This window comes from Theropithecus gelada, chromosome 4 (genome assembly GCF_003255815.1).
Source record: "Theropithecus gelada isolate Dixy chromosome 4, Tgel_1.0, whole genome shotgun sequence".
In the NCBI taxonomy this organism is placed as follows: domain Eukaryota; kingdom Metazoa; phylum Chordata; class Mammalia; order Primates; family Cercopithecidae; genus Theropithecus; species Theropithecus gelada.
Genome location: NC_037671.1, coordinates 72,209,586 through 72,222,954, shown reverse-complemented (window position 1 = coordinate 72,222,954; position 13,369 = coordinate 72,209,586). Strand labels below are relative to the sequence as shown.

Here is a 13,369-nt window from a genome sequence, read left to right as displayed (position 1 = left end):
TACTAAAAATACAAAATTAGCCAGGCATGGTGGCGTGTGTCTGTAATCCCAGCTACTCAGGAGGTTGAGACAGGAGAATCGCTTGAACCTGGGAGGTGGAGGTTGCGTTGAGCCGAGATCGTGCCATTGCACTCCAGCCTGGGCAACAAGAGCGAAACTCCATCTCAAAATAAACAAAAACAAAAACAAAAAAAGGCTGAATATATTTTGTTGTATGTCTAAATCACATTTTGTTTATCCATTCATCTACTCATGGATTCTTGGGTTGGTTCCACCTTTTGGCCACTGTGAATAATGCTATTATAAATACTGGCATCCAAGTATCTGTACTTATTTCAGTCTCTGCTTTCAATTCTTTTGAATATAAACCTAAAAATTGAATTGCTGGGTCATAAGGTAATTCTCTAACTTTCTGAGGACACATCAAACTGTTTTTCACAGTGGCTACACCATTTTATATTACCAGTAATAACAAGGGTTCAAATTTCTCAATATCTTTGCCAACAATTTTGTCTTTTCCATCTTTTCTTTTCTCTCTCTTCTCTTTCTTTCTTTCTCTTTTTTTTTTGATGGAGTCTTGCTCTGTTCAGTCTGGAGTGCAGTGGCGTGATCTCGGCTTACTGCAACCTCCATCTCCCAGGTTCAAGCAATTCTCGTGCCTCAGCCTCCTGAGCGGCTGGGACTACAGGCACCTGCCACCACAACCAGCTAATTTTTGCATCTTTTAGTAGAGACAGGATTTTGCCATGTTGGCCAGGCTGGTCTTGAACTCCTCATGTTAGGTGATCCACCTGCCTTGGCCTCCTAGAATGCTGGGATTACAGGTGTGAGCCACCGTGCTTGGCCCCATTTTTTTGATAATAGCCATTCTAATGGGTATGAATTGGTATCTCATTGTGGTTTTGATCTGCATTTCCCTAATGACTAGTGATGTTGAACCTCTTTTCACGTTCTTATTGGCCATTTGTATATCATCTTTGGAGAAATGTCTATTTAAGTCCTTTGCTTATAATTTATTGTTTGAGATAGGGTCTTGCTATGTTGCCCAGGCTGGTCTCAAACTTCTGGGCTCAGCAATCCTCCTGCCTGAGCCTCCTGAATAGTAGGGAGTATAAGTATGTGCCAATGCACTTGGCTACTTTATGTTTCAATTGGGTTGTTTGTTATCCTGTATATTAATCTCTTATCAGATATATAATTTGCAAATTTTTTTTCTCGTTCTGTGGGTTGTCTTTTCATTGTTCTTCATGTTCTTTGATGTACAAAAGTTTATAATTTTGATGAAATCCAATTCATCTTTTTTGTTGTTGTTGCCTGTGCTTCTGGAGTCATATCTGAGAAATAATTGCCAAATCTAACATCATGAAGCTTTTGCCCTGTGTTTTCTTCTAACAGTTTTACATTTAAGTATTTGATCCACTTTAAGTTCTGTATATGGTAGGTATAAGGTAAGGAGTCCAGCAACATTCTTTTGTATGTGGATATCCAGCTTTCTAAGTACTATTTTTTGAAAAGACTGTCCCTCCTCCACTGAATGGTCTTGGCACCCTTGTTGAAACACAGGAGGACTTTAAAGTCAACTCAGATTTCTCAGCTTATTGTCTGGGCTCTTGATAACTGCTCCCTCGGTAAATGACAACATATATCAATGCAGTAGTGCCTATCATATGATAAGGCAAGGACTATTGAGCTAATGAAAGTAAAAAGCTTAGAAGAACACCTGTGGTATGTAGTAAAAGCTCAACAAATGTTGGCTATTTCATTATTAAGAGTGACACTAGAGTCCAACATCTCACTTGTTTTCATTAAAGGTTTTAACATTTTGCAGAGTCTGTTATGTAAGTCAGGCCAAAAAGTACTATACCCTGATCACAACTAATCTTTGGATTTTCCCCCAAGACATATCCTCATCCACTCCTTTGCTTCTAAGTTTATTTTGCTTCTTATAACAAGTGTTGCACTCAATACCCAAAGATAAATCTTGATCTTAACATATGGCATGCTTTTTGTCAATGCTTTTTCTATGGATACTACTAAGACCCTTAGGTTGGGTGAGTGTTAGAGTGCCACTGCACTGCACTTTAGCCTGGGTAACAAAGCCAGACCTTGTCTCCCCACAAAAAAAAGAAAAAGAAAAGGGGTCTTGCCATGTTGCCCAGACTGGTCTCAAATTCCTGGTCTCAAGCAATCCTCCCACCTTTGCCTCCCAAAATGTTAGGATTACAGGTATGAACCACTGCACCCAACCAACATTTCCACTTACACTTCACCAAAAGTTTCTTTCACTTCAGACTGATTTTCCAAGTGTACGCTAAGAGGCTTTTAGTTGTGTTGATGCCACAACTGCCAGTCTACTTATTAAGTCCAGGATTTAAATGCTAAAGACACAAGAACCTGAAAAAGGCTTACACAAACTCCTCTCAGCAAGAGCCCTTAGTCTCCATTCCCACCTTCCCCAGATCCAGCTCACAATGACCAGTCACCAGGTACCTCTTTTTTTTTTTTTTTTTTTTTTTTGAGACGGAGTCTCGCTCAGTTGCCCAGGCTAGCGTGCAATGGCACGATCTTGGCTCACTGCAACCTCCACCTCCCAAGTTCTAGCAATTCTCCTGCCTCAGCTTCCCAAGTAGCTGGGATTACAGGAACCCACCATCATGCCCGGCTAATTTTTGTATTTTTGTAGAGATGGGGTTTCACCATGTTGGCCAGGCTGGTCTTGAACTCCTCACCTCATGCAGTCATCTCTTTTCTGTCCACCCAATTCCTTCTTCAGTACAGACAGAGTTCCTACTTTATTCTTCTCTCAACATTATAATTATTTTGGGGTTTCTGTGAAAAATTTATCTTACTTATTTCCATATATCAAAGGCCCATGCAGAACAGCTAAATAGATACTGATGAGAAATATACTACTAGACAAACTCTAACACTCACTCAACCTAAAGGTCTTAGAAATTTGTTCTGTAACACATTTTATTCAAACTACACTAGAGTCCTGCCTCTAACCAAGAGTAAGGGCTGAATGACTCCTTTTACCCTAGAGTGCACTAGTCTCTGGGATATACAGGGACTCCTCAATCAGTTCTCAGATGATTCTGCCTCTAGGAGCAGCAGAAACTAGAGGAAATCATGTCTGGGCTTACTTGAAGTTGTGTGCTCATCCAAAATCTGCCTTGCTCACTCAAGAGTCCAGGTATCGCTGGTCTTTGAGGTCACTAGGCAGCATCCAGTCTTTGAAGCAAACCATTCCAGGTTTTTGACTCTGCTTTCCTGTCAATGTCAGCTAGAGGAACTCTTCTCCCTGCCTTGGCCCTGGCTGGTCCTGGTTCCACTCTGGCTCATTTGCTTCTGCACCTGGCCTAGGATACCACATGATTAATTCCTTCCTGTGTGCCTCTGGCCCAGGCTTGCCAAGGGAATGCACTCAGAGCAGCTCTACCTATTCCTGTCCATCAGTTGCTGGTTGAGCACTGGCACTGCACATACCTGCTCTACAGAATCTTAAACCTTCAGGAGTCTACCTGCTCACAGGTCCTGTGTTCCTACAGGCCTTCTTCATCAAGGGTGGGGTCACAGTTTTGCCCCAAGAGGGCAACCTGCCTCCTTGTTCCTGTACTGGCTTGAGACTCCTAGGCTGTGTGTGAACTAGCTGATAGGCCAGAAGCTTTAGGATGAAAAGAATACTGGAGAAGTCCTCAAAGTTAGAACTTTTATTGGTATCTTTGTCCCCTCACTCCTGTTACCTATCTTGACCCTTCCCTACTTACCTTAGTGATTTTGTGATTTCAGTGAAAAAGACGCAACCTAGAGAAGACTGCGAGGTCCCATACCTTCCAGGTGGCAGAGTCAACCTTAGACAGGGTCTTGCTTTGTTGCCCGGGCTAGAATGCAGTGGTGCGATCTCAGCTCACAGCAGCCTCGAACTTTCGGGCTCAAGCAATCCTCCCACCTCAGCTTCCCGTATAGCTGGGGCTACAGGCATGCACCACCATGCCCAGCTAATTTTTAAATTTTTTGTAGAGACAAGGTCTCCCTCTGTTGCCCAAGCTGGTCTCGAACTCGTGGGCTCAAGCGATCCTTGCGATTTGGCCTCCCAAAGTGTTGGGATTACAGGTGTGAGTCACGGTGCCCGGCCTGACCTTTTGTAAATACTCCCAACTAATTGTTCAAACGGACTTGAACAAAAGAATCTTCTTCCCAATACTGCCAGAGAAGGCAAAATTCTTCAAATTCATGTTTGAGGCCATAAACCAACAGGAGTAAAATGGAATCGGCAGCAAGCAATGACAAGAAACCCAAGACCACTCATTTCCCTCCAGCCCAAGTGGCAGATGGGATCTCAAATACACCACGGTGTGATGCGTGACAGGCTGTTCACTGGGGATGTGGAGCATTCAAAGTGCCCTGCAGAGGGTGGGCCTGGATCACCCCCCCCCCCCACACACACCGCAGACACCCCGCCCTAGGCAACATTCCTGGGGAGTCTGGACCTCCCTTGGTGGACAGACTCCCGAGGGTCTCTAGGGTTTTTCACCCCACGTCGGGGTGAACTGAAGGCATGGGAAGAGGCGGCCCCACAGCCTGGGTCCCCCAAACCCCCTCCGGGCTGAGAGCAAGAGATGCCGCCTGGAGGCCACTCACGAAGCAGCTCCGCTGGCTCGGCACTGGGGGTCGTCCAGGTCTGGGTCCTTGCCACCGGCTCCTCCCTCCGCCCACCCTTGCTTCCCGGACTCAAGAGCTGCTGGGCTCTCGGCGCGCCGGCAGTGGGCTCCGCAAGCTGTCTCCTGCACAGAGCAGGCGGGAGGAGGGCTCTCGGTTGCTTCCCCTGCCGCAGCCGCGCGCTTCCGGCGGGGTCGCCGCCACTTCCGCTCGAGCGCGCCTCGCGCGGCGCTAGCCGGGCCCCCAGGAATGGTCGGGCGCGCGGCCCAGGAGGCACCGCTGTCTCCTCACAATCGACCGGGCCTGCAGCTGCCGCCGCCGCCACCGCCGCCCTACTCAGGGAGTGGCCCAGGCCGGCGGCGCGCCAGCCTCACCTCCTTCATTCCTACCAAGCCCAGCCTTGGCTACCTGACCCCCGTGTGGTCTCGAACTCGGTTAGTCTGGTGAAGGGACAGAGAAGCCTGGGTTCCCGGCGGCATCACTGAGATGCTCAGTCCTGAATTCTGCCCTCCATTAGGATTATCTGCTTTGTGGGATAATTTCCTCATTGGTTGAGTCAGTGAGTTGCGTGTCTGCAAGAGAGCATCCTATCTGGTGGGTCTTCATCTAGTTCTTGCACATTTCTTACTAAGTTCATCCTAAGAATATCTTACAGATAAGGAAACTGAGCTGCAAAGAAGTGTAAAAACAGTGGAAACAGGAGATAACAGTATAAAGAGAAAAAACATAGCCTGACTTTCCTCTATTGTTAATTTATTTGGGGACATTTTAAACTTATAGAAAGAAAAGAAACACGGGTTTTGTTGACACTTCTCAAAACAAAATTGGTGTAACACCTTTAAAATGTAAACTGTTATGCTGGATATATTTGTATTATTTTGAAGTCATTTAAAGTAATGGCATGAGGTGTTGCCTGCTGTTGGACCAGTAGTTTCTTTTTAGTATTCCAGCAAAGGCATAGTGAGGAAATAGGAAAAAAGAAGGAAAGCTGTAACAGGAAAAAAGGAAAAGGAGGAGCAGATGAAAAGGGCAGGAAAGGTTTAACATTTACGTAGCACTTGCTATGCACCAGACACTTCTAAGCTCTTTAAATTTATTAACTCATCTAGTTCTCACCACAGCCCTATGAAATGGGTATACTGTTATCACCTCTGGTTTACAAAGAAGGCGAGTGAGGTTCAGAGAGGTTAAGCAAGTGGCCCAAGGTTATATAGTAAGTGGCAAAACTTTTGCATGAGCGCATCAGTTTGGCCCCAGAGACTGTGCTTTTTTTTTTTTTTTTTTTTTTTTTAAAAGGGCCTCTTTCCTGTTGCGCAGGCTGGAGTGCAGTGGCACCATCATGGCTCGCTGCAGCCCCAACCTGCCAGGCTCAATGAATTCTCTCACCTCAGCCTCCTGAGTAGCTGGGACCACAGGCACATACATACCACCTTGCCCAGCTAAGCTATTTTTTTTTTTTTTTGAGATGTAGTCTTTGTCACCCAGGCTGGAGGGCAGTGGTGCCATCTTGGCTCACTGCAGTGTCCACTTCCTGGGTTCAAGCGATTCTCCTGCCTTAGCCTCCCGAGTAGCTGGGATTACAGGTGCCTGCCACCACGCCCAGCTAATTTTTGTATTTTTAGTAGAGATGGGGTTTCACCAGTAGTTGGCCAGTCTGGTTTCAAACTCCTGACCTCGTGATCCACCTGCCTTGGCCTCCCAAAGTGCTGGGATTACAGGTGTGAGCCACTGCTCCCGGCCTATTCTTTTTTTTTTGTATTTATTTATTTATTTATTTGTAGTGACAGGGTTTCACCACATTGCCGAGGCTGGTCTCAAATTCTTGGGCTCAAGGGGTCCGCCCGCCTCAACCTCCCAAAGTGTTGGGATTATAGGCATGAGCCACTGTGCCTGGTCCTAGAGTTTATGCTTATTTTTTATTTATTTATTTATTTATTTATTTATTTATTGAGACAGAGACTAGCTGTGTCGCCCAGGCAGTGGCGTGATCTTGGCTTACTGCAATCCCTATCTTCTGGGTTCAAGCCATTCCCGTGCTTCAGCCTCTCAAGTAGCTGGGATTACAGGCATGCGCCACCATGCCCAGCTAAGTTTTGTATTTTTAGCAGAGACGGGGTTTCACCATGTTGGCCAGGCTGGTCTCAACTCCTTACCTCAGGTGATCCGCCCACCTCGGCCTCCCAAAGTGCTGGGATTACAGGTGTGAGCCACCATGCCCAGCCTATGCTTCTAATCACCACACTATATTTCCTCTGAATAGAGGTTAAGACTTGAATCAACTGGATTTGATGCTACTGAGTAGGAGTAGACAAGAGAGGTTTGCAAGGAAATTACTCTTCCATGATGTGAGAGTATGGGCTAAAATGTTTCATAGAACAAAAATACCATGAATAAAGTTTAAAAAGAGGAAACATACAGTGCACAAAGAATTAACATCTGGAATAGATAGTGAAAACAAATGTATATAAGAAAAAGACAACCCTATAGAGAAACGGACAAATGTGTAAATAGACAATAGATGAAGAAGAATGAAATAAAACTGACCACATAAAGAAGATGCTTAACTGCGCTAGTGACGCTGGCATGCAAAGGAAAATAATAGAGAGATCCATTTTATCCCACACTGGCTAAAACTGAAATTTGAAAATATCAGTTTTGTGGAAAAGTGAATATTCTTGGTAGAAGTATAAACCAGGATAGCCACTGCCAGGGGTGGGGGTAGATTTGGCAGTATTAATTGTAAAATATTAAAATTAAGTAATCTTTGAAGTAATATTGATTATAATGAAAAACACTGCTCCAGACATTCTAATTTAACTTTTTTATTCTACAGATAAACAGGAGTTCAAACAGAGGTATGCAAAATATTTAACTGGAAACATTTTTTGCATAATAGTTTAAAATTAGAAAAATGTAATTTCAGCAGGTAAATAAACTATGGTAATCATTTACTCATTCTCTAAACACATATTTGTTGATTTTTTACTAGGTATTAGGCATTATTCTGAACATTGAGGATAAATTGACAGTTATCTTTGTGAACTAGAGAAAGATGATAGGGTGGGTCAGGGGCTAATTAATATTCTCCAGCCCAGACCCTTCCCCTTAATTCTTTGTTACGTCTTGATAGAATGATTTCAGTTTGTTCTGTAAATCACACTGGACTCCCCTGTAATGACTACAGAAACAAAAAGGTTTTTTATATGGATATATGGGTATACCCCAATTTCAAGGTATAAAGGCACAATAGCAGACTCTAGGAATGAGGAAAGCTGGAAAGGAAGGGGCCATGCTGATACTGACCATCAAGAAAAGCTTGAAGAGATGTCTCAGATACCCTGATGACTTACTTTTCACTGAAATGCAAAGAAATTGGCATCTTCGATATGCTTCCAAAGATTGTGCCCTCCCCCCTGGACAGCTTTTAATGAAGGCAGGACTACAGCAAGAGAAACAGCCAGATAATTGGTTAAAAAGAAAGACTTGCAGGGGCTTGTTTCTTATTATGTTTATATGGTAAATGCCTAGTTAGGACAAAGACAAAGAGCTTGATCATGGTTTGCTCACACTATCCCTGGTGAATAGATTCAATTACAAAAGAGATTGATGCCTCAACCATAGCAAAAACCTTGTCAAGCTCTCAACTTAGACCACAACATGCTTGTTTAAAAGTGTGGAGAAAGGGCCAAGAGAGGAAACAACATGACAAGGAGTTTATAAATCTAAAGGATGACTTTCTCTCTGCATCTAACTAGTATGTGACTGCTTCTGCATTCCCTTTGATCTGTTCTTGGCTTTCTGAATGTAAATATTTTTGTCCTAAAAATTGGGGACCAGATCTGGTCCTCTCAAGGGGAAGTAAGAAGAACCCCAATGTCTTTTTTCTTCCAGCTAATTTAAAATAATTGGATTTAGCCAGTTGTGGTAGTGCATGGCTGTAGTCCTAGTTATTCAGGAAGCTAGGGCAGGAGGATGGCTTGAGCCCAGGAACTCCAGGCTAGTGCGCTATAACTGCCGCTATGAATAGCCACTGCACTCCAGCCTGGGTGACAGAGCGAGACTCCGTCTCAAAAAAAAAAAAAAAAAAAAAAAAAAAGTGTATTGGATTTGTCAGCAGAAAGCCTTCCAAAATGAGGAAAGATGGGACCTGGACTCAGTAAAAATCCCAGCCTCCCAGAGTGCTGGGAGTACAGGTGTGAGCTACCATGCCTGGCCTAGATATTTCATATATATGAAATCATACTGTATTTGTCTGAGGGTCAAAGAGTTTTACTTGGCCATGAATATCAGACAGCACAAGTTGCTCTTAACTATTTAAAGATGAATTATAATCAAGAACCAGAAAGGGCCAGGCCTGGTGACTCACACCTGTAATCCCAGCACTTTGGGAGGCTGAGGCAAGTGGATCACGAGGTCAGGAGATCGAGGCCGTCCTGGCCAACATGGTGAAACCCTATCTCTACGAAAAATGCAAAAATTAGCCGGATGTGGTAGTGTGCGCCTGTAGTCCCAGCTACTTGGGAGGCTGAGGCAGAAGAATCTCTTGAACCTGGGAGGCAGAGGTTGCAGTGAGTCAAGATCATGCCACTGCACTCTAGTCTGGCGACAGAGTGAGACTCCGTCTCAAAAAAAAAAAAAAAAAAAAAATTCCCAACAAGACCCCAGACATCCTCAGTTGGTTACTATTGTTAGAGAATCCCCAAACCAAATTCCTAGGGAAGGCTATGCCTTGCTCTTTGTTTTTGTTTATTCTTTTGAGACGAACTCTGTCACCCAGGCTGGATTGGAGTGGTACGATGAAAGCTCACTGAAGTCTTGACCTCCTGGGCTCAAGCAATCTTCCTACCTCAGCCTCTCAAGTAGCTGGGACTATAGGTCCATGCCACCATGCCCAGCTAATTTTAGTATTTTTTGTAGAGATGGAGTTTCGCCATGTTGCCCAGGCTGGTCTCAAGCTCTTGGGCTCAAGCTGTCTGCCTGCCTCAGCCTCCTAAAGTATTAGGATTACAGGCTTGAGCCACTGTGCCCCACTGGCCATGCCTTTTAATATATATTAGTCAGAACCTTCTTTGAGAAATTTTTGGTAAGGATCTGCTGGTAATTTTAATTATGTTAACTCAGGTGCACCTCTAGATAATTTACTTAAAGCATTTTATTTTATAAACATTAAGCCCATGTCTTAGTAGAAAGAATATAAACCTTAACATAAGGAGAGTTGGGTTCCAGTTCGAACTCCACCATTTACTGGTTAGACACCTGTTGAAACTTACCTTAAAATCAGTTTCCTGATAGTAAAATGGGGATAACAGGAGTGTGGATTATATAAGATGAGACACGTGGAAATGTCTTACCAACTGACAGGCACCCTTCTCCTACCATGGTAAACTGTCTGTTAATAGTTTTAAGAACTTTCTATCCTGCTGCTTTTTGATGACTAAATATCATTTGTAACGCCAGACTGCCTGACTGGCTTATATCTAAAGCAAGTCTATAAAGCAAATGTTGAAAGAGTTCAGATTGTTCACAGACTGCCAATAAAAATTGTCTACACATAATGGCCATTTTTTAATGAGAATAATATTTTCTATAAGTTTATAAATAATATACTCAACAGTTGTTCAATGAAGCTATTTTCTAGAAATGAATTGTTCAATGTTATAATGCTCCTGAGGCCTAGCACAGCACCTGCCAAATAGTAGGCACTAAATAATTATTTGTTGAATAAATGAATGAAAGTCTTCTTAATGGCTAGGAATTTATTCTAATACTGAATAAAAAAGGACCTGTAAAGGAGTGAAGCACATTCTAAATTACTAAGCCTAAGGAGATAAATGTATATGCCTGACCTTTGGAAAGTAATCCACTTTGATTTTACTAAAACATTCCTAGGGAAGAATCTCATGATTGTCTAAGGTACCACAGTATTTCTAACTCCATTCAAACTTCAGGCTCGACAATCATGGCTCTGTGCTAGTTTTTATTACACAAATTTCTAGAAAATACTTCTTCTCATAAAGATCTGTATAAACTTAGTGTAGTTTAAGGAGTCTGACCTATCACCTTTTTTTTTTTTTTTTTTGAAACAGGGTCTCACTCTGTTACCCAGGCTGGAGTGCAGTGGCGCGATCTTGGCTCACTGCAACCTCCACCTCCCAGGTTCAAGCGATTCTCCAGCCTCAGCCTCCTGAGTAGCTGGGATGAAAGGGACCTGCCACCGCACCCAGTTAATTTTTGTATTTTTAGTAGAGATGGAGTTTCACTATGTTGGCCAGGCTGGTCTTGAACTCCCGACCTCAGGTGATCTGCCTGCCTCGGCCTCCCAAAGTGCTGGGATTGCAGGCATGAGCCAACGTGCCTGGTGTGACCTGTCACTTTCTTTTTTTTTTGAGACGGAGTCTCGCTCTGTCCCCCAGGCTGGAGTGCAGTGGCGCGATCTTGGCTCACTGCAAGCTCCGCCTCCTGGGTTTACGCCATTCTCCTGCCTCAGCCTCCCGCGTAGCTGGGACTACAGGCGCCCGCCACCTCACCCGGCTAGTTTTTTGTAGTTTTAGTAGAGACGGGGTTTCACCGTGTTAGCCAGGATGGTCTCGATCTCCTGACCTTGTGATCCGCCCGCCTCGGCCTCCCAAAGTGCTGGGATTACAGGCTTGAGCCACCGCGCCCGGCGACCTGTCACTTTCTAATGACCGCAAGCAATAATCCCACTAAAGGATGCTTGCCTGAAGCATTTTCTTGAGGAAACTGGTTAAAAAAAAAAAAAAAAAAAGCCAGGAGTTGTGGCTAACACCTGTAATCCCAGCACTTTGGGAGGCCAAGAAGTGGTGGTGGGGGGTGGATCACCTGAAGTCAGGAGTTCAAGACCAGCCTGGCCAACATGATGAAACCTTGTCTCTATTAAAAACGCAAAAATTATCTGGACGTAGTGACATGCCCCTATAATCCCAGCTACTCAGGAGGCTGAGGTGGGAGAATTGCTTGAACCTAGGAGGCAGAGGCTGCAGTGAGCCAAGCATCTGACTACTGCCCTCCAGCCTGGGTGACAGAGTGAGAGACCCTGTCTCCAAAAAAAAAAAAAAACCTTATTATTATTTTTTTTTTTTAGTAAACCAATAATTGAAAAAAATTCAGATAAGTCATTTTCATTTGAATTTAAAATTTTGTTTTTTGAATATATAATATCTTTATTGCGTTCAAAATTCAAAAAGTGCTTTTAATGAAAAAGATACTCGCCAAATCCTGTCTGTCAGTTATACAGTATCATTTCTTGTAAGAAACCTGTTTCTTTTTTTTTTTTTTTTTTTGCTTTTTTCTTTTTTTTTTGAGACGGAGTCTCACTGTGTCTCCCAGGCTGGAGTGCAGTGGCGCGATCTCGGCTCACTGCAAGCTCCGCCCCCGCGGTTCACGCCATTCTCCCGCCTCAGCCTCCCAAGTAGCTGGGACTACAGGCGCCCGCTACCGCGCCCGGCTAGTTTTTTGTATTTTTAGTAGAGACGGGGTTTCACCATGTTAGCCAGGATAGTCTCGATCTCCTGACCTTGTGATCCACCCGCCTCGGCCTCCCAAAGTGCTGGGATTACAGGCTTGAGCCACCGCGCCCGGCATTTTTGCTTTTTTCTTTTTGAGACGGACTCTCGCTGTTGTCCCTCAAGCTGGAGTGCAGTGGGGCAATCTCGGCTCACTGCAAACTCCGCCTCCCAGGTCATTCTCTTGCCTCAGCCTCCCGAGTAGCTGGGACTACAGGCACCTGACACCATGCCTGGCTAATTTTTTGTATTTTTAGTAGAGATAGGGTTTCACTGTGTTAGCCAGGATGGTCTCGATCTCCTGACCTTGTGATCCGCCCGCCTTGGCCTCCCAAAGTGCTGGGATTATAGGCGTGAGCCACCACGCCCGGCTGTAAAAAACCTGTTTCTAATTTATTGTGTACCCTTAGTTCTCAGATAAATACACATACACAATTTCTTTTCTTCCTTTTTGTGTATAGATGGCATCATACAGTACACTCTTTAGCACCTGGCCATTTTTTAACTTAATATATCTTGTGGGTGGTTGCATTTTAGAGCAGAAACACTTTCTCGTAATTTCTTATAGCTATGTAGTCTTTTATTTATTTATTTATTTTTTAATTTTTTTTTTTTTTTTGAGACGGAGTCACGCTCTGTCGCCCAGGCTGGAGCGCAGTGGCGCGATCTCGGCTCACTGCAAGCTCCGCCTCCCGGGTTCACGCCATTCTCCCGCCTCAGCCTCCGAGTAGCTGGGACTACAGGCGCCCGCCACCACACCCGGCTAGTTTTTTGTATTTTTTTTAGTAGAGACGGGGTTTCACCATGTTAGCCAGGATGGTCTCGATCTCCTGACCTCGTGATCCACCCGCCTCGGCCTCCCAAAGTGCTGGGATTACAGGCTTGAGCCACCGCGCCCGGCCTATTTTTAAATTTTAAGACAGAGTCTCATTCTGTTGCCCAGGCTGCAGTGCAGTGGTCCAATCTCAGCTCACTGCAACCTCTGCCCCCCTGGCTCAAGTGATTCTCCTGCCTCAGCCTCCCTAGGAGCTGGGATTACAGGCACGCAGCACCACGCCTAGCTAATTTTTGTATTTTTAGTAGAGATGGGGTTTCTCCATGTTGGCCAGGCTGGTCTCAAACTCCTGACCTCAAGTGATCCACCCACCTTGGCCTCCCAAAGTGCTGGGATTACAGGCATGAGTCAC

At 44.5% G+C, this 13,369-nt stretch overlaps 1 protein-coding gene across 3 annotated transcripts in view; it reads left to right on the top strand.

Moving 5' to 3' along the window:
* The window catches only part of KHDC1 (KH domain containing 1), a 67,871-nt gene that overhangs the window by 40,463 nt on the left and 14,039 nt on the right, over positions 1 to 13,369 (top strand). The window contains exon 1 of one of the 3 annotated variants that reach the window (XM_025383672.1): positions 4,862 to 5,253. The exons of 1 other annotated variant lie outside the window; for it this stretch is intronic. Coding sequence is in view for 1 of the 2 variants with exons in the window: in XM_025383671.1 (XP_025239456.1) it covers positions 4,909 to 5,093 (185 nt within the window). In the remaining variant the exon portion in view is untranslated. Of the gene's footprint in view, positions 1 to 4,861; positions 5,254 to 13,369 lie in introns of those variants that run through there. One more of the 3 variants, XM_025383671.1, reaches the window with a different exon arrangement.